Source organism: Silurus aristotelis (assembly GCF_946808225.1).
Source record: "Silurus aristotelis genome assembly, chromosome: 10".
Lineage (NCBI taxonomy): Eukaryota > Metazoa > Chordata > Actinopteri > Siluriformes > Siluridae > Silurus > Silurus aristotelis.
In genome coordinates this window covers 22,852,761-22,878,737 of record NC_139583.1, presented here as the reverse complement: position 1 = coordinate 22,878,737, position 25,977 = coordinate 22,852,761, and the positions used below count along the sequence as shown (strand labels likewise).

Genomic DNA, 25,977 nt, shown 5'->3' with positions numbered 1-25,977 from the left:
AATTTATTACTTTATGTATAACTGCAAAATGAATTAGAATGCTCCACTGAATTTATAAGCATAGCATAAAGCTAATAATAGTTTTTAATCATTATTACATTTTATACTTGAAGACTTGGGCTTTGAAATAAAAAAAAGGGAATCTGGTTAAGTACACATTTTTATACTGTACAAGCTAAAACAGTTGGCGAGATTTCAGATCTCACCTTAATACAGTTGGCCAGATCGGTCTGGTAGTATCGGTCTTGATGTGCGTTGGCCGCCGCGAGCGTAAGAAGGTATTCGTTTCTGGCGTGTGTGGCTTTGGAGTTGCAATCGCTCCTCTTGGCTTTGAGCTACCACACAAATAAAACATTTTTTTAATCAATACTCAGACTAATTGCATTAAAAATATTAAATCCTTCCTGAAATTTGCTAACAAGACAGACGGTGATAAAGTGCCAACAAAGTGCTACCTTTTAACATGGGCAAAAATAAAGAAATCATCTTCTACATGAAATACTGTCATTGCAAAGCCATGATAAAGCTAGAGTTATTATGATGTTTTAAAAATGCTATAATTTTCTTAAATCTGATTAGTTAGGTGTTTATAAATTTTCTGTAACAGCATGCCTCAAACCATACACACACACACACACACACACACACACACACACACACACACACACACACACACACACACACACACAAGTGCATCTCAATAAATTAGAATATCATTAAAAAGTTGATTTATTTTAGTAATTCAATACAAAAAGTGAAACTGGTTTATTATATAGATTCATCACACACAGACATATTATGATATATTTCAAGTCTTTATTTCTTTTAATTTTGATGAATTTGTCTTACAATTAACAAAAACCCACCAATTCACTATCTCCAAAAATTTGAATACTTAATAAGACCAATCAAAAAAACATTTTTAGTGAATTGTTGGCCTTCTGGAAAGTATGTTCATTTACTGTATATGTACTCAATACTTAGGAGGGGCTTTTTTTGCTTTAATTTCTGCCTCAATTCAGCGCGGCATGGAGGTGATCAGTCTGTGGCACTGCTGCGGTGGTATGGAAGGCCAGTGGTCTTTAGCTCATCTGATTTTTTGGTCTCTTTTTTCTCATTTTCGCCTTGACAATAAACTATAGATTCTTGATGGGGTTCAGGTCTGGTGAGTTTGCTTGCCAGTCAAGCACACAAACACCATGGTTTTTTTAACTAACTTTCGGTGCTTTTGGAAGTGTGGGCAGCTGCCAAATCCTGCTGGAAAATGAAATCAGCATCTCCATAAAGCTGGTCAGCAGAGGGAAGCATGAAGTGCTCTAAAACATCCTGGTAGAAGGCTGTGCTGAGCTTGGACTTGATAAAGCACATTGGACCAACACCAGCAGATGACATGACTTCCCTAAACCAGCACTGACTGACTCAAGCAAGTTGGATTCTGTGCCTCTCCTCTCTTCTTCCAGACTCTGGGACCTTGATTACCAAATGAAATGCAAAATTTTCTTTCCTTTCATCTGAAAAGACTACTTTGGCCCACTTAGCAACAGTCCAGTCCTTTTTATCCTTTGCCCAGGTAAGACACCTCTGACGTTGTCTCTGGTTCAGGAGTGGATTGACACAAGGAACGCGTCAGTTGTAGCTCATGGATACATCTGTGTGTGACGGCTCTTGAAGCACTGACTCCAGCTGCAGTCCACTCTTTGTGAATCCCCCCAAATTCTGGAATGGGCTTCGACTGATTTTTGGGATTTCATTAGCTATAAGCCTTAATTATCACAATTAAAAGAAATAAACACTTGAAATATATCAGTCTGTGTGTTATGAATCCATATAATATACGAGTTTCACCTTTTGTATTGAATTACTAATATGAATAAACTTTTTGATGATATTTTAATTTATTTAAATTAATAAATTCATTTTTAAATGAATAAATATAGCCTGCTTAGACTGCTGCCCCCGCGACCCGAATTACGGATAAGCGGGAGAAAATAAATGAATAAATGAATGAATTTATTTATTTAGTTGCACCTGTATGTATGTATGTGTGTGTGTGTGTGTGTGTGTGTGTGTGTGTGTGTGTGTGTGTGTGTATATATATATATATATATATATATATATATATATATATATATATATATATATATATATAAATTTGAGTAATGTAATTAATCAAGAAAACATTTCAGCCCTAATATATATATATATATATACTGTATATATATACAGTGAGGAAAATAAGTATTTGAACACCCTGCTATTTTGCAAGTTCTCCCACTCAGAAATCATGGAGGGGTCTGAAATTGTCATCGTAGGTGCATGTCCACTGTGAGAGACATAATCTAAAAAAAAAAAAATCCAGAAATCACAATGTATGATTTTTAAACTATTTATTTGAATGATACAGCTGCAAATAAGTATTTGAACACCTGTCTATCAGCTAGAATTCTGACCCTCAAAGACCTGTTAGTCTGCCTTTAAAATGTCCACCTCCACTACATTTATTATCCTAAATTAGATGCACCTGTTTGAGGTCGTTAGCTGCATAAAGACACCTGTCCACCCCATACAATCAGTAAGAATCCAACTACTAACATGGCCAAGACCAAAGAGCTGTCCAAAGACACTAGAGACAAAATTGTACACCTCCACAAGGCTGGAAAGGGCTAAGGGGGAAATTGCCAAGCAGCTTGGTGAAAAAAGGTCCACTGTTGGAGCAATCATTAGAAAATGGAAGAAGCTAAACATGACTGTCAATCTCCCTCGGACTGGGGCTCCATGCAAGATCTCACCCCGTGGGGTCTCAATGATCCTAAGAAAGGTGAGAAATCAGCCCAGAACTACACGGGAGGAGCTGATCAATGACCTGATAAGAGCTGGGACCATTGTTTCCAAGGTTACTGTTGGTAATGCACTAAGACGTCATGGTTTGAAATCATGCATGGCACGGAAGGTTCCCCTGCTTAAACCAGCACATGTCCAGGCACGTCTTAAGTTTGCCAATGACCATTTGGATGATCCAGAGGAGTCATGGGAGAAAGTCATGTGGTCAGATGAGACCAAAATAGAACTTTTGGGTCATGATTCCACTAAACGTGTTTGGAGGAAGAAGAATGATTAGTACCATCCCAAGAACACCATCCCTACTGTGAAGCATGGGGGTGGTAGCATCATGCTTTGGGGGTGTTTTTCTGCACATGGGACAGGGCGACTGCACTGTATTAAGGAAAGGATGACCGGGGTCAAGTATTGCAAGATTTTGGGGAACAACCTCCTTCCCTCAGTTAAAGCATTGAAGATGGGTCGAGGCTGGGTCTTCCAATATGACAATGACCCGAAGCACACAGCCAGGATAACCAAGGAGTGGCTCTGTAAGAAGCATATCAAGGTTCTGGCGTGGCTTAGCAAGTCTCCAGACCTAAACCCAATAGAGAATCTTTGGAGGGAGCTCAAACTCCGAGTTTCGCAGCGACAGGCCAGAAACCTGACCGATCTAGAGAAGATCTGTGTGGAGGAGTGGGCCAAAATCCCTCCTGCAGTGTGTGCAAACCTGGTGAAAAACTACAGGAAACGTTTGACCTCTGTAATTGCAAACAAAGGCTACTGTACCAAATATTAACATTGACTTTCTCAGGTGTTCAAATACTTATTTGCAGCTGTATCATACAAATAAATAGTTTAAAAATCATACATTGTGATTTCTGGATTTTTTTTTTTAGATTATGTCTCACACAGTGGACATGCACCTACGATGACAATTTCAGACCCCTCCATGATTTCTAAGTTGAAGAACTTGCAAAATAGCAGGGTGTTCAAATACTTATTTTCCTCACTGTATATATATATATATATATATATATATATATATATATATATATATATATATATATATATACACACACAGTTTAAGGCATGCTGTTATGGGAAATTAAAAACACATTGTGACTAATTAGATTCAAGGAGATCTAGTAGAGTGTCATTGTTTTGTAGCATGATGTAGCATGGGAATGTCTTCAGGTCGGGGGGGGGGGGGGGGTGGCCTTAATAATTTTTCCATAACAATAACACGAGCATGATTAAACGCATCTCCAAATAAATAACAAGCATGATGTTTTTCCAATAAATAAAATGCCACAGTATTAAGGAACATACCACTTTTGAATGTGCTGTTAATTGAAAGTATTTAACTCGGGTTGCTTTTCAGAAGTAACTCCTCTTGATATCAGGCTACATCTCATCATATTTTAATCCCTACTCATGAAACATGCATCTGGTGTTTGTGGTAATACATGTGAATTATTTATGACATTTATAGGGCTGTGGCAGCTCAGTGGTTAAATGTACGGCCTTATGATTAAATGATTGTGACGTTAAATTCCTGCACTGGCCATTTTTTACCAAGATTATTTAACTCTGGCTGCTTGAGGAGCACTGTGTCATAGCTGAGCTGGTGCTCTATCAAAGAATTGAACTGCAGTGTACATGTACATGTGTGGTGTCGGTATGAGAGTATAAGGTCCAGCAGTGTTATTATAGTACATGCTCACCTTGACACTGGCCTTCTGTAAACTAATCCTGGACTGAAACAGGCCCAGCTTCGACCTGGAAACACACAGCAGACATTAATCAGCTCAGCATTCAGAAACTGTAAATCAAACCCAGGTCTAGACACCACAGCATAAAGACCATCATCCTGTGGGCTTGAAAGAATTCAAGCATCAAACCTGTCTCACCATTAAAGAACGCTTCACAATACAAGGACGAGATTGTTTTGTGAAAGGCAGGAAAAAAGTCATTCTTACTCAGCCTACACTGTGCAGCAAAGAAAAACAAGGCATTGCAAACTTAACCAAGATTAACAGCTGTACAGACTCTGAACAGGAAACAACACGAATACCAAGGTTCTGTTTAAATTCCAGATCAGATGAAAGTAAAAAGTTTTAATGCCAACGCTGATTGCAGTAAGCACTTACAGTGCATATAAATCCTAAAAAAACATAAATGCTTTTCACGAGGGAATGAATCATCTGTTTTCGAGGTGAGGCTCTAAATGCAGTTGAATAATTTTGAACAAAGCAGCATATTATGACATTACAGAAGATTAGCTGAGGTCTAATAACTATATTAAGGGAAAAAGGCAAACGACTAATGACTCCTACTTTTGAATCAGAAGCTGAACGCATCAGACAAGTACAATCCTTTCACTTCACTTTATCGCAAGTATAGAATGTGACACAAAGCCCATGGCCAAATCAATACTGACTTTACTAGCCAGCACTAGAAGCTACACAGCTAAGCACCTTTCTTTCAATCTCTCTCTCTTCTTACTCACCATCAACTATTTTAAATGAGACCAGGCCTTCAATATCTAAGCTGTCATCAAGAAATTTTGTATCGAGACAATAACCAGCAAAGGAGCAAAACAAAGTTGCCTGAAGGGTTTCATTCGATGACAAGCTGACTAAATTACTCTATTGCGTTTTTCTAACAAACACACAGGGGCACACTTGATTTCATATCATTTTTGAGTAGGCAGATGATTGAGTAGAAAGGCTCAAAGGTTTGAGACTCATCTACTGCTGATTTCTTATCGCTGATAAACAGGATGGCTCCAGAGTGGCTTTCATTGCTGATATGTTATGATCAAGCTGTAAACGGGACAGTTCTGGACCATTAGCTTTAGGGCTTAGACCCCACTGCATATAGAGTACCTACTTGGCCTCGATGTCTACTTTTTCCCGGACGGCTTGGGCCATCTGCTCCAGCTCGAAGTACTTCTTCTTGGACTTTGCCAGGTCCTTCACAGAGTTTTGGAGTTCGGCCTGGATCCGGCCCAACTGCTCGATGCACTGTAGCACAATAACCAATAATTATAACATGCACTATAGTGTTCAGTATGTATATTTTTGTACGAACTGCAAAAATGTTCTGATCTTTTCAGATTTGCAAATTTTTTTTTTTACTAAACTAATTGAATTTTGTTACCGATAAGGTCTGTATTTCTTACAAATGGATAACAGAATTAGAGAATAATTAGGTAGATATGCACATGTGGGATTCTCACCGCAAAATGTTTCTCTTGATTGTGCATGGCGCAAATAATCAATACCTGGTGGTATTTAATTACATAAATATTACTTTATTATTACTTAAAAAATACTGGAGGAATGAACTTCCTTTCTTATTTCTCTCTTGGTTCTTTTTATGCTCCTTCCAATTAATTTCACAGATTAAACTGATTATGTAATACAATGGCAATTTAATATTGAATAAAATCTAATTAATCTTTATGCTACTTACAAATTAAAATAATAGGATATATGAGACATAACTTCGAAGCGTACACCGAAGCGAGTGAGAGCAGTACCTTCTTGAGCTGCTGCTCTTTGAAAAGGCGTACAGTTTTGGCCGGGTCCGAGATCTCGTTCTTGTAATTCTCGCAAATGTAAAGTCGAGTCTGGTTCACCTCCACTGTGCCTTCCAGATATGCCCTCCACACCCCATACACGTTTCTAAAACACAGGAAGCATCAGTCTGCAATGCGTTTCCACATTCTCGAACAAGGGGAACAATTTGGGCAACAAGCCACAAGTAGTAAGACATATCACAGTATTGGAGAAACAATCATGAATGGAAAAATATATATATATCAAAAATATATTTTTTACATTTTAATTGCTGCTACCCCTTAACAATTTTCAGTAAAAAGTAATAAAATACAGTGCACGTGGTGGGATTAACACAGGTGTATAAGTCTCCTTTTACACCACTTAAAGACCCAAGTTTGTCTTCCATTGTTTTTATTTTTGTTTAAGGTCCAAGTTTTCATGCAAAGGTTATGGTTTCTTGGTTTCTTTGTGGGTTTTTTTTTTTTTTTTGGTTTTGTCTGTTTGCACATGATCAAAATGATCTTCCCTTCAACCTTTGCTCATATTACAGAACAGTGACACTGGCTTCAGTTACATCCGTGTCCCAGAATATTTTGAAATATATATTAAGGAAGGCAATTATCATAATCTTTCTTTAATTCTTCATTGCAACCAGTGCAAAACTGCACTTTTGTCTTCATAACATTTTAATAAATAAAAAATGGCCATAAAAAATGTGTAAATATAATATACAAAGGATTCATCTTTAAAAAAAAAAAAAAAAAAAAAATGTTCTTTTTTTTATTAAATGATCCACTGAAACATACTGAGCTCTGTGGCAGCAGCAAACGTGTCATTTTAAATCAATAGAGGAAATTGAGCTCCAAAGTCAGTTAAAATGCCGAATTTTTACAGTTTTAATCTTGGGTACTGCAGATGGCAGTGCTGCAGGGCTGGTATCATTTAAAAGCTTCTAATGAGCTCTTTTTAACCTTTAATGATTCCTAGTCAAAGCACAGACTCCCCAAGAAAGGAGTTGGTCATGTGAAGAATTTGCTTTCTATATGTTTTATCTCTACGGGATGTACAGATTGGGGACCTCTGGTACTCAAACAGTGTAATCGAATTAGAGGCATAATTAATATATTTATATTATTTATTTCAAATTAAAAATAAAATTAATATATTATTTATATTAAATATAATTAATGCTTAATCGTACTGATGAGACATTACAAAAAATAAAACAAATTATAATTTTTTAACTGATTGGCATCTATATCTGGAGTGAGGGGGAAATTTTTGAATTTTTGAAGAATGTCTATTTGCATTTGCTTTTCTAGAATAATGACGATTGTGTGTGCAGTAATTCACCTGTAGTCGTTTCTCTGGTCGTCTGGTTTGATGCCAGGCCAGTCCCTCTTCAGATACTGATTGGCCAGCTTCTGCAAAGCCTGCACAGACACCAAACACAAACGACATGAACAAAAGCAGCGTTAATTGGCTGATCCATTCTGCGATTCATTCTCTCAGCAGGAATCCCGTGCTTGGCAAGAGGAAATGCAGTGCGTCTGAGGGGCCATGTGCGTGTTCTCATGACCCAGTCATTAAATGCCATTTATCATGAATCAAAGAGCTATCAACAACAAAAAGCAGCGACATCAACAAACAATAGCAATGGCAGAAAAGTTACATCATTAGACACACACCCTGCCATACTGTGCCAGTTCATTCTGAATTCTGTGACATACGCTTGAAGTAGTGAGGGGGTGCGTATGCGCGCTTCCATATGGGAAAGAGAGAAGCACAATTACAGTGCCCCCCTTTTATACACCACCATCTGACATATGGTCAAACATATTTTAAAAAAATATTCAGCACAGAACCCCAGCCAGTATGAAGTAAACAGCACTCATACTCACACTGCACAAACATGACACAGTTATGTCGTACCCACCTGCCACATTCCCAGCTCTGAGACAACAGCACTATTAGAACAGTCTCTTTCTTCCTCCCTCTCTCACTGTCTACCTCAAGTACTCGTCATATATATATATATATTCATAACGCCACAATATATCCGTGGCTAGATGTTTAGTCCGTTTATAACGTCACATATATTTTACATCGATCAAAGTCAAGTGCCAAACACCACAACGTAAATCCTTGCAAAAACACAGCCACAATCCTCGGTACAATCCTCGCATTCACACCGAGCTTCAGTTACCATGGGTATCAGAATCAGGTTTATTGGTCAAATGTGTTGACACACACAATAATTTGGTTCCAGAAATTTGGTTGACTCTCAAAAGTACCGACATAAATAACACTATACATTTAGCTTAGAATATACAAGACAAAACCGACTATACGAGACAATACAGGCAATACAGACAAATACGAGTATTAAATAGAAATCGTATTTATTATATATATGTATTTATTAATATTATTATTAATATTTAAAACATCAGATCAAATATGGAAAATGTAATAAAATATTCTACCCAAGTAAAAGTACTTTTAATTCAATTACATTTTACTTAAGTACAAGTTACCAGACTACTATATATATACTGTTTCAAGCGCAATAACAAAAAATCATAATATATATATATATATATATATATATATATATATATATATATATATATATATATATATATATATATATAAAACCCAGCCAATAAGGGGGCACAAGCCAGTGCACTCTTAGTGCCGGTCCCAAGCCCGGGTAAATGGGGAGGGTTGCGTTAGGAAGGGCATCCAGCGTAAAACATGTGCCAAATCAAATATGCGGATCACAAATGAGAATTTCATACCGGATCGGTCGAGGCCCGGGTTAACAACGACCGCCACAGGTATCGTTAGCCGACAGGGTACCGGTGGAAATTGGGCTACTGTTGGCCGAAGGAGGAGAAGGAAAGGAGGAAGGCGTCTACAGAGACGGCAGAAAAAGGAGCAGTGTAGGAGAGTAGAGGTTCGGGTTGGTACTTTAAATGTTGGTACTATGATGGGTAAAGGGAGAGAGATAGCTGATATGATTGAGAGGAGAAAGGTAGATGTGTTGTGTGTTCAGGAGACCAAGTGGAAAGGGAGTAAGGCCAGGAACATTGGAGGTGGGTTTAAACTGTTTTATCATGGTGTGGATGGGAAGAGAAATGGTGTAGGGGTGATTCTGAAGGAAGAGTACAGTAAGAGTGTAGTGGAGGTGAAGAGAGTTTCTGATAGGGTGATGATCGTGAAGGTGGAAGTTGAAGGGATGATGATAAATGTCATCAGTGCCTATGCTCCACAAGTTGGCTGTGAGATGGAGGAGAAAGAAAGATTCTGGAGTGAATTAGATGAAGTGGTAGATGGTGTACCTAGGAAAGAACGATTGGTGATTGGGGCAGACTTTAATGGGCATGTAGGTGAAGGGAACAGAGGTGATGAGGAGGTGATGGGTAGGTATGGTTTTAAGGAGAGGAATGTGGAAGGGCAGATGGTGGTAGATTTTGCTAAAAGGATGGAAATGGCAGTGGTGAACACGTATTTTAAGAAGAAGGAGGATCATAGGGTGACGTATAAGAGTGGAGGAAGGTGCACACAGGTGGATTATCTTCTGTGTAGGAGATGCAACCTGAAGGAGATTGGAGACTGTAAGGTGTTGGCGGGGGACAGTGTAGCTAGACAGCATCGGATGGTGGTCTGTAGGATGGTTTTGGAGGCGAAGAAGAAGAGGAGGAAAGTAAGGTTTGAAAGAAGAATAAGATGGTGGAAACTGAAGGAGGAAGAGTGTAGTGTGAGGTTCAGGGAAGAGGTCAGACAGGGGCTTGGTGGTGGTGAAGAGGTGCCGGATGATTGGGCAACTACTGCAGGAGTGATGAGGGAGGCAGCTAGAAAAGTACTTGGTGTGACATCTGGAAATAGAAAGCAAGACAAGAAGACGTGGTGGTGGAATTAGGAAGTGCAGGAGAGCATTAGGGGAAAGAGGTTGGCAAAACAGAAGTGGGATCGACAGAGTGATGAGAAAAGTAGGCAGGAGTACAAGGAGATGCGGCAGCAGGTTAAAAGGGATGTGGCGAAAGCCAAGGAAAAGGCATATGAGGAACTGTATAAGAGGTTGGACACTAAGGAAGGAGAAAAGGATTTATACCGATTGGCCAAGCAGAGGGACCGAGCTGGGAAGGATGTACTGCAAGTTAGAGCAATAAAGGATGGAGAGGGAAATGTGTTGACTAGTGAGGAGAGTGTGTTGAGAAGATGGAGGGAGTATTTTGAGCAGCTGTTGAATGAGGAAAATTAGAGAGAGAGAAGGTTGGAGGATGTGGAGTTGGTGAAGCAGGATGTAGATAGGATTAGTAAGGAGGAAGTGAGAGCAGCGATTAAGAGGATGAAGAATGGAAAGTCGGTTGGACCAGATGACATACCGGTAGAAGCGTGGAGATGTTTAGGAGAGATGGCAGTGGAGTTTTTAACCAGATTGTTTAACAGGATTCTGGAAGGGGAGAGGATGCCTGAGGAATGGAGAAGGAGTGTGCTGGTACCGATCTTTAAGCATAAGGGAGATGTGCAGACCTGCAGTAACTACAGGGGAATTAAGTTGGTCAGTCACACCATGAAGTTATGGGAAAGAGTAGTGGAAGCCAGGCTGAGAGAAGAGGTGACCATCTGTGAGCAACAGTATGGTTTTATGCCGAGGAAGAGCACCACAGATGCCTTATTTGCTTTGAGGATGTTGATGGAGAAGTATAGAGAAGGACAGAAGGAGCTGCATTGTGTATTTGTGGATTTAGAGAAAGCGTACGACAGGGTGCCGAGAGAGGAGTTGTGGTATTGTATGAGGAAGTCAGGTGTGTCAGAGAAGTATGTGAGGGTGGTGCAGGACATGTATGAGGACAGTGTGACGGCAGTAAATTGTGCAGTAGGTACGACAGACTGGTTCAGGGTGAAGGTTGGACTGCATCAAGGATTGGCCCTGAGCCCTTTCCTGTTTGCAGTGGTGATGGACAGGTTGACGGACGAGGTCAGACAGGAGTCTCCCTGGACTATGATGTTTGCAGATGATATTGTGATTTGTGGTGAGAGTAGAGAGCAGGTTGAGAAGAGCCTGGAGAGGTCGAGATATGCGCTGGAGAGAAGGGGAATGAAAGTCAGGACAGAGTACATGTGTGTGAATGAGAGGGAGGGCAGTGGAGTGATGCGGTTGCAGGGAGAAGAGGTGGAGAAGGTGGAGGAGTTCAGGTACCTGGGGTCAACAGTGCAAAGTAATGGAGAGTGTGTTAGGGAAGTAAAGAAAAGAGTGCAGGCAGGGTGGAGTGGGTGGAGAGGAGTGACAGGAGTGATTTGTGATAGAAGAGTATCTGCAAGAATGAAAGGGAAAGTTTATAGGACTGTGGTGAGACCTGCGATGTTGTATGGTTTAGAGACAGTGGCATTGAGTAAAAGACAGGAGGTGGAGCTGGAGGTAGCAGAGCTGAAGATGTTGAGGTTTTCGTTGGGAGTGACGAGGATGGACAAGATTAGAAATGAGTTTATTAGAGGGACAGCCCATGTAGGATGTTTTGGTGACAAGGTGAGGGAGGCGAGATTGAGATGGTTTGGACATGTGCAGAGAAGGGACATGAATTATATTGGTAGAAAAATGCTGAAGATGGAGCCACCAGGTAGGCGGAAAAGAGGAAGGCCAAGGAGGAGGTTCATGGATGTGGTGAGGGAAGACATGCAGGTAGTTGGTGTAAAAGAGGCAGATATAGAGGACAGGGTGGTATGGAGACGGATGATCCGCTGTGGCGACCCCTAATGGGAGCAGCCGAAAGAAGAAGAAGAAGAAGATATATATATATATATATATAAGATTTTTCGTTATTGCGCTTGAAACAGTATATATATAGTATAGTCTGGTAACTTGTACTTAAGTAAAATGTAATTGAATTAAAAGTACTTTTAGTATAAACAGTATATATATATATATATATATATATATATATATATATATATATATATATATATATAAACCAGTACAGTCTAATGCTTGAGTATAATAAGAGTTGTGCACTTTCGCAGCAGAAAAAAAATAATCTCCTGTTATAATGTCAATTATGTTTCGAGAGCATTTTGCTTTCAGAAGGTTCTGCATCACTGTCTTATCATTCTTTTTTGCTCCCCCTGCATTGTATTTATTCATTCATTTATTGACTCTCTTACTTACTCAGTAACAGATGTGATTTAAAACGTGGTTAGGTACAATACTTCAAACAAAACGTACTGAGAAAAAGTAAAATTACAGATTTTAAAACTACTTTAAAAAGAAGTACACAAAATAGCCTGAGAAAGTAGGCAGCTCTTGGCCATATTCACAGGCCCTAGACAGAAAGCAAGACAGTCTTAGCATTCACATGTGGTACCATAAAACAGGTCCTCAAATGGTAGACTGTCACATGGATGTGGACCAATCAAATTATTATCATATAAATACTGTAGATAAGTAATTTTTCCTTAGTCCTTAAACATCATGTTTAATATCAGAGGCTAAAAAGAATTGCCTTATTATTTCCAGCTTGCACTGAATGAGCTCTGTGAGCTCAAATAGCTATAGGACGTCATATATGTGGTATGTGTCACAATGCCTAACTTGAACATACCCAGAAATCACACATGTGGGCACACACACACACACACACACACACACACACACACACACACACACACACAAACACACACACACACACACACACACACACACACACACACACACACACACATTTTCTCTCACTTTCCCTCGTCCTTGTAGTCAAAGAAAGAGAGCATTTTTTTGGCTGAATTTGATTCCAAAGTGTACAGGCAAGGATGGGCGGAGGTGTTCTGGGATAGAGGGAGAAAGAGAGTCGGCGCTTTTCAGCTGAACATACGTCTTTTATTTTCTTTCTTAAAAAATTGCCTGCCTAAAATTAGCACAGACTGGACAAGGCTCTTAACACACCCCGTAACAGGCTCGCGCGAGAGAGCAAGAGAGCGTAAAAGCTGCACAATCAGCTAATATCTGCTTATTAAACATCTTGTTTGGCTCATATCACAGAAAAACGATTTAAGGAGTCAATTCACAATGTTGTAAAATTATTTATTCATATTTCAGTATCGATTCACGATGAAGCTGACTGTAGAATTCGTTTTCGGAAAGCCACAATTGGATGATTATCCTTTATTTAAGACTTTACAGACACGACACCTACACAGTCAAGATCTTTCCTGTTCATGGTTTACGTAGATTCTCATTTAAGTTTACATAGATACTCGCTTACAGCAAGGGTATTTGTACAACCTGTAAACTAGAAAGACAACGCTCTCTAATAAAGTGTGGGTCAATTAGCAAAACTTATAAATGATTGACATACTTGGGTGCTGAAACATTTTGGGGTCTTTTATGTAACATGAAGAGCTGCATTTTTTTTTTTGTCTTTCTTCGAAAATGAAACAGAAACCTATTGCTAGATGCTATTGATAATAAAAACAAGAAAACTTAAAAAAAAAAAAAAAATTACTAACTATAAAATTTTTTTTGTTATAATTAGTTATTTAACAATTTAAAAAGGTTTTTAGAGTATTATTGTAAAAGGATTTTTGGGGTTATTAAACTATAGGAACTATAGTTAAAGATGGTTTATGTAGATGTGTTGGTGATCTGCTTATTGAGAATGTAACATTTTATCTTATTTCTGATCAAAAGAAGTTCTACTCAACCACAGTCAGCTAAAAGAAAAAAATGATCTCCATTATATGACATTTTAATTTTACACATAACTGTCTTTTAATTTGGGTACAATTATTTGAAAATCAATTGTCACAGTCATCAGTGCCCTAAACCAAATTATTTTCCACACTGCATATAAAGAGAACACTGTGTGACCATTCCCACCCTTTCACAGCAGCTTGTAAATCGTAATACTAGCCTCATACAAAGCATGTTTAATAGGCAGGTTTTTCTTCTACCTAAGGATATTGAATGTCAATGCTGGGTGCATCAATCACATTTTCTGCTTTGTTTGTGTAAGTATGAGGATCTGGTCTAAATGTGTCTCAGAATTCATCTTAAATTCAGTTCAGTTTCAATGTTTTATATGCATCCTGAACAAGGTACTTGGACGCCATTTACATGACCTAATTTACACATGTAATTCACTCTCGATAAAGGTGTCTGCCCAGTGCCATAAATGTAAAAGGTTGAAACCTGCATGTAAAAGGAGCTACTACCCCAGTTTCAGAAGTTATAGGGATATGAGAATTTTCTTGGTTTTTTTTGTTTTTATCTTTAACTTGAGCCTGGCTATTTACAAAGAGAGGAACAGAGAGAAGCCATGGCTCAATAAACACCTGACTTGGGTTGGGGGGAGGGGGGGAATTAGGTTGCTATAACAACCGGAGCCCAGCTTCCTCTTCCTGTGTGGTCCAGTTAAGCTGAAACAACGCAATCCACAAACACATGAACATGCACAGCTGTCCAGAGACAGGAAGAGACGATGCATAACAACAAATGCAGAAGTCACAAAGCAAAATGGCGTGTGTTTTTTTTTTTTATGCGTACCTGTTTATGTGCGAATTCGTGCTTGACAATGTTCAATCAAAGCTTACAATAAAAAAAAAAAAAAGGTTTTTATAATGAAAACTTGTTCAACAATGCAAATGTTGCAGTTTTTACAGGAGACCCAAAAATTCATTGTATCCATCTGTTTTACTGTCAGACAAACTCTTTCTCTATAAAGACAGGAGAGGTTGCTTTATAACATTAACATGCAGCTGTCAGTTTCAGTCTGATCACAGATTTCCCCTCTTCACTCTCACTTTAATGGGTCGCTTCCTCATAGCCTTGATCTACGCTAGAGAATAGGCAAATTTAAAATATGCCAAGGCATGCTGTTATAGGGAGAAAAAAAAAACAATTGTGGTGATGTGCTGTCTTTGAAATCAACAGAATAAGAAAAAGGCATCTTGTCAAACAAAAAAAAAAATTGTCCTCTGTTCCTGAAGAATTTCCTGTGTCTGAAAACTCCAAGGTGTGAAGCAGTGCGACTGGAGTCTCCTTCCAAAAAAGTGTTAAGTAACCATCTCCTCAGAGAAAACCTCACCATATAATTACAAAAATTAATACTACCATTCAAGACACTATATTGTTACTATAGAAACCATAATGTAGCAAAAAGAGTAGATTGATATTTGCTTGTAATTTGCTTTGCAGCTGGAACTATAATCAGAGCTGCTGTAAGAGATTGGGAATTATAAAGTTACCAATCAGAAGTATGAATTGACTTATAACAGTGACTTATAACAAGAAGTCAATTTTAATTGGCTAAGTCTAAAGAATATAGTACCAAATTTGGCTGTCATAATAAAAATCTTGCAAAAAAATCAATCTAAACCTATGAATTTGTAAACTGGCTGAATTTGATATTTGGTATTGGGACACTTACATTGTCCATCCATACATGGTTCTTCCCCAAACTGTTACTACAAAATTTAGGGCCACAAAAATGAATAGTGGATGTGTCAGGATGTGGTAGCATGAACGTTTCCCTTCACTTGAACTAAAAGATACAATCCTGTTCCAGCATGACAACGCCCCTTGTGACGTGCCTCCATGAAAAAATGCTTTACATGGGTTGAAGTGGAAGATCTTGAGTGGCCTGCTATAAAGCTCAGACCTCAAACCTTTTGAACACCTTTAGGATGAACTGGAATGCTGACTGCACCCCAGACCTCCTCACCCTATATCATTACCTGACTTGACTAATTCCCTTGTGGATAAATGAGCACAAATCTCGAGAACCATTCGGCAAAATCTAGTGGAATATCTTCCCAGAAGAATGGATATTATTATAACAGCAAAAAGAGACTAAATGTGGAATGCGATAAACCCACATTTTTTAAACAAAAGATTATATAAATTCTGGTAATGACATTATAAAATCATTAAATATCCATAACTTAAAATGCTTACCAGGTTCACAGACTTAACGCGAACACAGTTTAGACTGCCGGAGGCATTAAGGACTCTCCGGAGAATTTTAGATATCTTACATAAAGAGGCATTATAAAAATGATATTTGCCAAGAGCTGAAAAAACAGGGTCACCTTTCGGGCAAATAGTTAGCAAGAGAATGTAGCCAAAAGTGCAAGCCATAAATTTTACAAGCCCAAGCATTAATATAAGAGGAAGTTATAATTATGACAACAAATCAGCTTGACAATTTCAAAATACTGCAAATATAAGACTTAAAATGGTCATATAGTTTATGTTGTAGGGAGGCATTTTGCTGGCGTAGTTTGGGTCCAATTAAAGAAAGTGACTCCCGCAAATCAATCTACAATACGTTTGACTGATCACCACTATTCTATTATCTTATAAAACATGACTTATTTGATGGGATTTGCATCTTCAAGGATAGCTCTGTCCCCATCCACACTCCATATTGGCTTACTGAATAATTAGAGGTGTTTATTCTATATAAATGATATTTTATGGCCTTCAAAGTCTCTCAAGTACAGTTCCAGAGAAGCCAAGGTGCACTGAAGATGGTTTGAAAGCTTGCTTTGGCCAAACAACTCTAATATCACCATCAGAAAAAAAATTATTTATGCTCTGTGAACACACAATTAGTCTAAATCCCTAATGACTTTGCAAGAATCTATGCAAAAGTAAAAATACATTTATGTCTATGTGTATAATCACGCAAGAGGAAAAAAATGTGGCCACTACTTTTCCACATATTTAATGCAAAACAGTAATTTTGATTAATATCAAACTATGGACATGCTTATGGTTTTTGGTACCAATTGTAAAACCATAATGACCTCATTTTTGCATGTGTATGCTCAGACAAACACACACACTCTGGAGCTGTGTGTGTAACATCTGAAGTCTGCGATTATTGCACTATTTTACAAAAAAGTCTATATAAAAATAGTGTAGATTAGTTTGTAGGTTGTGTAAATATTCTCAGAAATGGTAATGCATTGTTATGGGTCAGGCAGAAGACTCTTATATCTGAGCACAAATAATCAGCTGAAAGTTCCCAATTCTTTCCTCAATTCTCACAGCTGTCTGTGCTCACTATACCATACTGAATTGCTGTCTTTTCTGATTGCTGTCCAGCATTCATTTTATATTCCTGGTTGTTCCATTTACTATTAGAGACTTTTCCCAATACAACAAAGGGTGTGTAGTTATTTATAGAAATGATTTGTCCTAGTATGGTATGGCGGAAACGGTTCCACAGTCCTATTAAGGAGCGGACTCATTGCTCATATACAGAGACGCAACAGGAAACTGCACCTTAAAACCCCTCGCTACAGTATACTCAGTAAGTTTCTGTTCTATGAAAAAGCAGTTGGCAGGAAATCCGCCTCAGATGACTGAGAACATGCATGTGATATGGCAAAAATTGGGAAGCACCTACAACTCTCAAGGTTTCTAATGTCTCTTACTTATAATCCACAGATGTCTTCATCCTTTGACACGTCCCCTGTCGAAAAAGCAAATACAAAGCAATACATGCATCTGGGTTTTGACAAGCAAAGACAAAAACTTGCAATCTGTCCTGGGCTAGCTGTTCTTTTATCTTTGGGCTTAAGTGAGCACTCAGAAAAATTACAGCCAGCTCAGCTAAGACATGTAATGTCTGAAAAGCAACAGTAAAGAAAAACAAAAAAGAAAAAAAAGGCATAATAGATCTTAAAATGTGCTAATGAGCTCTGTATGCTCAACTTTATAACATGCTTTTCATAGAAATACAGACTTCGTAACGAGTTCGTACATTAGTTTTGACATTCAGATTAATCCATATAGACAACCGTCCAATTAAAGAGCTGAAATTACTAGATTAAAAGTCTTGCTCAAGAATATCTTTGACCGACACAAAGGTGTTCACTTGCCTGACTAAGACATTCAAGTCAAAGCTGCTGCAAACACACAAATGTTATTTGCCAAATGTCTTAGTTCAGCTTAAGTAGTATTATGTAGGGAATAAAATATAACAGTGTATGCTGATAGAAAAATAGTGACAAGGCTTGGGTAATATAATAATGCTTATCACTCCAAATTTTATTCTTTTCCAATAATGAAATGCCACAAATTATTATAATCATCTTTATACCACAACAGTTCAAATGTGTACTTTATTAAAGACAGTGTTGTAGTATTTAAAAAAAAGCAATTAATTTGCCACTTTTATTCAAGAAAATAACAAACCAAGCACAACTCATATTTTCTGCTAACAGACGCCATGTCTCCTGAATCTGCTCTCAGAAGCCATGTCTCCTGAATCTGCTCTCAGAAGCCATGTCTCCTGAATCTGCTCTCAGAAGCCATGTCTCCTGAATCTGCTCTCAGAAGCCATGTCTCCTAAATTCTGTCCCTATACTAAACCTTTCCACTCATAAAACATCGAGCTCTTCAGTCCAGACCTTCAAAAAAATAAAAAGAACATTAAAATAGATAGCTGATAATAAAGAGTGTATGTGAGGTAGAAATGCGTATTGACTTTGGCCCTGGGATTATGCTGACTCAGCTGACCTGAGGCACGAATGAAAGAGCCAGAGACAGTGTGCCAGGCAGTTTGTGCTTTTTCAGCAATAACTTAGACAAGATAGAAAGAATTGGATGTCAGGACTTCCTGTACAGGCTAATGGACACAGACCCACTTATCATATCCAATAAGCACAACTCTGTATGTATAAGATAAAGTTTAACCATTTGATGGGTTCTGAGAATTAGCCATGGAATTAAATCAAAAGTTAAGAATAGTAATCAGTTTAAAGAACACCAATGTAAGAACTGAAGTGAAAAACTGTGAGAAAAGTAACCTTTAACACTAAATGCAAATTGTGCTATTCACCAGTAAACATAAAGTTCAATCAGTAAGTGCTGCCTTCAGACAGAATTTAGAGCAGGAAGCACCTCAGATTAAATTTAACAAGCATAATGTTAGCTAGCAGTAAAGATTTACCTCATACAGAGCTAGCTAGCCAGTTTACACTAAAGGGGACTTCATGCTTCTGCCTACACTGCATGTCATCCCCTGAATGACTTGCATTTTAATCTTCATAATTGTATCTTTATAGTACTCTTCAATGGTGTTTGCAATTTATTTTGCAAATAAATTCTCTAGTTTATACTATTTCCTGTATTACCCACATTGCTCCTGTTAGTGGTGCCAGGAGAGATGGTCCCTTGCCTCAATTCTACTTAAAAACAGTGAGGCAGAAGTGCTTTACTCTCTTACATTTTTCAGCTTTCACATGTGCATCTATACTTCCTGGTTCCAAAGCAACAATTCTCATGCCAGTACTTTGATGTAAGGCATTAGGGTCTTATGTCTTGGATATATTCAATAAGCAGAGCAGGTCAATGCAACTGTGCTGTATAGCTGCACTGCATTCTGGAACATTAGTTGTCTTTACTACATCTATGCTGTATGTCTTACAAATGTGACAATAAACATTATTGGAAAATCGTGAGCGCGACAAGAACAGAGAAACAGGACAGGGGAAGTTTAGGATTAAAATGAATGGTGATTGAGGTCTAGAGATATATAGACAGATAATAAGAATTAAGGGAAAAGACAAATGCACAAAAGTGAAGCTGCCCCAACAAGGCAAAAATGATTCTCGATAAAAATGAAAAAAAAAAGGAAAGCATGGTAGATAAAATGCCTTTATCTCTCCCATTTGGCACTTACACAGGAATATTTTTTGCTGCTAAAGCTCAGCCCAGACCTTCGACACCCATAGTAAATTTACCCTGTTCCCTCCTACACAGGCTTCCCTTTGTGTTTCATTCTCTCTCTTTCTGAGTGGGTTTCTAGAACCACCCGAGACCAACCCATGGTTGGGCACAATAAAGGCATTGAATGGGCACCAACTTGGCACAGAGCTATAACAAAGCTTCCAGAAGGCAGGTCCGACAGCACCAAGGCCTGTCGATGTGCTCATTCAGTCCAGAGGGAGCTCTTATTCTAGAGAAAGAGAGCGACACATGGCCATAAAGCTGGATGGAAAGGTGAAGGAACCTTCAGTGGTTTTGAACCCCAAGCCATTCATCTTCTTATAGCACTTGGCCAAGGGGTGGAAAGTGCAAAAATAGAGGGCAGATACTGAAAGAGATGATTTATATAGTGTGCAAAGTTTGATGGACAAACTAAATTGGTGAGGAGACCCCTGCATGTGCACTACAATTTCAGCTGGACTGGATTCAACTGGTATCTCTTGGAACCGTTTTATTTTTTGGTCAAGTGATTTGGGGAATTTTAGAAAAACAATTAGTTCAGAAAGTGGTTGAATCAGATGTTTATTTTTTACTACAATACCTACTGTTCTTGCCCTGACCTTTTGAACAATACTCCACCAGTGTAGGCCACTTTGTATTGTATGGCGAGTAACATGGTCTGCTGTCTCACTGAGGGTGAAGCAGACTAATGACCAAAACAAACAACTACACTCTGAATGTAAAATGCAGAATCTCTTACAAGGAATTTCAGGATTTTTTTATAAAGATTCTAGTTGACATAATGGAATATAGATATGGACTAAAATGATGTTGTCATCACAATAGCAAGCTCAATTTTCTTACCAAATAAAACTAGGGCTTGAGCGAAGAACGAACAATACAATATATCCTCTAAGATATATATATGTTGTGCACCATTACTACAGCACATTAATCCTTCCTGATCAAGCTGCCTTGAAGTCTTTTAAGGTTTAAGAGTGCAAAAAAGAACATGGAAAAAGCTGGCAACATGGCATGGAGAGCCGAAGGCAGGGAAGATCTGGTTTAGGTTAGCCTGCCTGTGTTAAAGAGAGTGCACTAAAGAGAGAGACAGGGCAATGAAGATTTCCACTAAGCCATATGGGTACCATGTGCATAGTTTAGATGGGGGTTTAGGCCACTCTGGTGAAGATCCAGTTACAATGTGGTTCTGATGAGTGTCTTTTTGTATGCACTAGCATCTTCTCATGCATTATCCATGGTTTTTGTAGCTCTTGAAAGGGAAATGCTCAGACCAAGAGGGTCAGTTGAGCCCCCGGGCTTCATAGCTGCCATATGCTGAATGTTCCCTTCATGAAAGAGGACGGAAAGACTGTTCCTCTTATGTTCATGATGAAAGAGAGAGATGTTGGGACTGTCTTCAGTACAAGTGACTTTCTTATGATGCTAAATGGGTTTTGTGCGAAGACAATCCTACTGCTATTTTGCATGTCAGATCCCAGCATTTAAAAAATGAGGAAGCTCTAAATTGCTCACTTATTGCCTTAGACTGGCAGAGTCGGTGTAGTGCTCGGTGAGGAATGTTTTATGGACCACGTTAGGTGTTTTTTTGCATACACTGTAAAACTGAAAAAAGCCTTGCAGTTTTTTCCAAGCAAATGTACTTTGAGAATTAAATGTTAATCTATTCATGTTAAATTGATTAGTTAAACAGATGTTCTTTGTATCTGAGATGAAACACAGAAAAGAAAGAAGGCTAAAAAAGTCAAAAAGAACACATAAGAAGAACTCAATATCTGGTCTTTCTTGTTACAAATTCTGCACGCAAAAAAAAAAAATGCTTCAAACAGAAAGGAAGGTATTGAACAAAAACTATTTGACATTTGATCCTCCTATGACCCTAACCACATTGGATAATCAGTTAATCAGACAGTTACAGTAATAGTTCCATACAAATCCTACAAGCACTCAACCATTTGTTAATAAATTATCATACTCGGTAGAAAGGGTATAGACATAATCAAAGAAAGCCTGAAGCATTTTCAGGAATGGGTTTAAAACAATTTAAAACAATGACAGCGTAGAACAGGTACAACACGGAAGCATCAATAAAAGCAAAAAAAAAAAAAAAGCATAAACAAAATAATGTTATGCTTGTGTGATTAAAGCGTTGGGTGCATTTTCATCAAATGTGGCTTGTTTGTATATCTTGGGCTTAGCAATAAGCTAGGATAAAAACGTGTCCACACAAAAGGCCAGATGCCAAAAGACAAGCAGTGCAACATAATATACACAATCCAGTGCAGTAAGTAATACACCAGCCAACAACCTACGTTATAATAGGCATCATATCAGTCTATAGACTTCTCATGGACAAGTAGGTAATACGTTCAATAGAGAACTAACAGAGGATAATTCATTCATTCATTCATTTATTCATCAGGAACTGCTTTACCTGGCCTGTGTTGAAATGAAGCCAAAGCTGAATACAGCCTGGATGGGATTCCAGTTTAGGCACCATGCACCCATACATTCACACACTTTATTTACACTTGGAGTTTAGCATCACCAAACCTCCTAGCATTGTTATTTTTCAGCTTGAGAGTGGAAAAACTAGAGAACCCAAAGGAATCTCACATAGACATAAATATTAATCTTAAGCTGAGTATTAAACAAGGGATCCCAAAATGCCACCCTTTAAAGAGGATTATCTATGTTAAATTGGCTCTTTGCCATTTGAGTCTTTGACAAAAAAATTTGTAAGACCATGGTTGAATGTACCTGGCGTTTGCAGAGTAGCATTGTCATGCTGGAATGTTTTTGGTCCACTTAGTCCTAGTATAGGGAAATCTACAGCTTAAGAATAGAATTGTGTGTATTTGCATTTGTGGTAACAGTTCGGGAAAGGCCAACATACTTTTGGCCATATATCTCTTAAGTCTTTCACTTCATTTCATACCTCGGAAGTCAATTGTCAATCTCATGACAGAGGTGTGAATGAGGAACGGTGGTTGAATACCACAAATTTTTTGCATTAATCGTATGAACTCAGGAATTGCAAAATCTTATAAAGAGAAAAAATTAAGCTTAGTGAGAAAACTTGAACAAAGACTTGGGGACTTTTTGGTTTGTCGAATAATGTTTTTCTTGGCAATCATGTGACAATAATAAAGTTGCGTTTAGGGTAGGGTGAGTCAGGAGTGTGTATTAAGGATGGGAAAGGGTGGGTTCAAGGGTGGGACATTCTAAGATTCATCTCCTCTCGTTCCTGCTTTCCTTTCAATTTTGGACAGACTAGGTCTGGACATAGGGTAAAAGTGACCAAAGCCTTATTTTCAACTTTCACCCTTTAACCTGTAACCTCTTGACCTGCATTTATATCAACCCCTACTGAGAGGATCAAGCAAACACAATTGAAATGGATAAGGAGGACACAGATCCAGTCAAGTAGCATATCATTCAGACACTCGGTTGTAGTCCATCCCCAGGTTCAAAGAGAAAGGTTTACTTCAGTGTAATGATATCAAGTTTTCATTATGTTTTTGGCAAGTATGCTCACTTTGTTCTCTCCCTCTTGGCCCTTCTAAAAGCAGTTACAACTTGTAACTTCCATTTTCGATGACCTGATATACTATGCTGAGCCTCTAGCAAATTCAGCCAACATCTCTATCCTGTAATGATTCATCTACAGAGCTTAGGTGGCTATTGTAGAACAGTTTAATAGAGTTGTGGTGTACTATAACACTGTTAAAATCAAGACAGTGTCAGGTTTGCCCATGAGAGAGTGCAGAAAATCCACAGCAGCAATTTTTCATTACCTATCTCTTACAAATACAAAATACATTAGAAAAGCAATAAATAAATAAATAAATGAATATAATTACATGCTACGGAGGCAATATTAAAGCAAACACAATTTGTGTGGCCCTGAGATGACCTTCCAAGAAAAAACAAATCCAAATTCGCCTTCATGCATCACTCCCTAACAAGACACTGTGTCAGCTGTTTCGGCGACCTCTGTTCTGAGTTCTGTTTTTGTCACCACAGGTTTGGCTTGTAGGGGTTGCTTAAAATCAATTTTTAATATAGTTCCTTTTAAAAACAGCTTTCAAAAAAACGGTAATAATGACAATCCTATCAGGTGCCCTCCTAAGTAGCTATATCTAGCTACAAGCTCATATGTATTTCAGACGGGATATTTTTTTTTACTAATACAAATTATCACAGGACCGACACTTCAGACAACCCACGTCACAGAACTGGTACATGGACCTTGCTAAGTCAAATTATTTAAAATGTGTTGCTTCCCCACAATACACCTCATCTGAAACCTTACCACAGGAAATGAAGTCATCTGGCAAATTGTCACTTGTATACATAGAAATATAAACAGTGTACGTATTTGTTTACTCAACCCGATGACCTGCAACATAAAAATAAGAGAACGAGACCACACAAAAAGACTGAATTTGACATTCAGAGACGAGGGATTAACAAATGATGTAGGGTTGTTGTGAACAGCGTTATCTACATTGTTTGCTGGAATCTAAAATAGTTATGCAAAAATACTCATTTGGGAATTGATACATCAGTAATTTGTAAGGAGTATCAAATTGGAACCCACATGTCTGCTTCCTAAAGGCAGAGGAATGCTGGGATAAAGTTTGTTCCTGCCTACAGGGGGGGTGCACCTGGCCTATGTAGCTGGCTCCACTGTTTCGAGGTTCTAACGCGTTTTGTGGCCTTTCAAGAGTTATTATCAAGTCTGGCTTCAACTTACTAACATAGATGGACACACACACACACACACACACACACACACACACACACACACACACACACACACACACACACACAGGTTTTATTAAGCTGTAGGGTACATGTAACAAATACATTTTACAAACAAATCTGCATCACATAACAAAATACACTAAAATATCTACTTCTCAGTGGTATAAAAGTTTGCTATTGGACTCCAATACAGGTTTAAAAACATAAAGCAACAAATTGAGCAAACTTGACTGCCATCAATCGAGCTGCAGTACAAAGAACTTCACCTGATAAAGGATTACAAACTTTGTGACACACAGACACCAGAAAGTGGTTTGACAAAATGTGTCAGACTTCTACCTATATCCCAACAACTTTACTGTCCATCAATGACACCACACTATTTTCAGCATCACATCCAACAACAATCAGTGTGTAGACAGACTGGAAATAACTGTCAGTCTGGTGCTGTCACCATCACCTGAAGAAGCGCCAAACAGTAAAGTTTATCATTGATTTTTAGAAATAAGCCACCCGTCATTCTCAGAGGATTCACTTGTCAAAAACCAATATATACGTCCTGAAACCTGCCGTGTACCAACAACACTAAATGCATCCCAAAAATGAATTCAGGGAAAGATGTTCTTTCTGCACTAGGTGAAATCTCCATCAAAGGTCTTGGTGGAGTTCTACAAAGGAATCATCTTTTCCATTCTGATCTTCTACATAATTGGAAAACGTGAGCATTGAGGATGGATTTGGACTGTAGTGAAGGTCAACAGTCTGCTACACTGACTCAGGACTACAGTTTGCTTCTGATCACCATCACTGTACCCTGCAACATGGTTTATCTGTAATAAATAGACATTCGGTGCAACCCAAATGAGGATGGGTTTCCTCTTGAGTCTGGTTCCTCTTAAGGTTTCTTTCTTATGCCATCTCGGGGAGATGCCACAGTCGCCACCTGCTCGCTCATCAGGGACAAACTTGCACTTATAAAGAACGTATTAATTTTTTATTACCACATTATCTGTGTAAAGCTGCTTTAAAACAATGTTCATTGTTAAAAGCGGTATACAAATAAAAATGAATTGAATTGAATAA

The 25,977-nt window shown here is 38.3% G+C and overlaps 1 protein-coding gene and 1 long non-coding RNA gene across 3 annotated transcripts in view; one reads left to right on the top strand and one right to left on the bottom strand.

Moving 5' to 3' along the window:
• The window catches only part of fchsd2 (FCH and double SH3 domains 2), a 94,321-nt gene that overhangs the window by 33,029 nt on the left and 35,315 nt on the right, over positions 1-25,977 (bottom strand). For both annotated transcript variants that reach the window (XM_083552955.1, XM_083552956.1), the window contains exons 4-8: positions 7,740-7,819; positions 6,365-6,509; positions 5,713-5,846; positions 4,545-4,599; positions 207-335 (exon numbers count right to left, since the gene is read on the bottom strand). In XM_083552955.1, coding sequence (XP_083409081.1) covers positions 207-335; positions 4,545-4,599; positions 5,713-5,846; positions 6,365-6,509; positions 7,740-7,819 — 543 coding nt within the window. The remainder of the gene's footprint in view (positions 1-206; positions 336-4,544; positions 4,600-5,712; positions 5,847-6,364; positions 6,510-7,739; positions 7,820-25,977) is intronic.
• LOC310732588 overlaps positions 9,326-25,977 on the top strand; it is a 325,505-nt gene continuing 308,853 nt past the window's right edge. Inside the window, exon 1 of the long non-coding RNA XR_014535521.1 lies at positions 9,326-9,434. This is a non-coding gene — a long non-coding RNA (uncharacterized lncRNA). The remainder of the gene's footprint in view (positions 9,435-25,977) is intronic.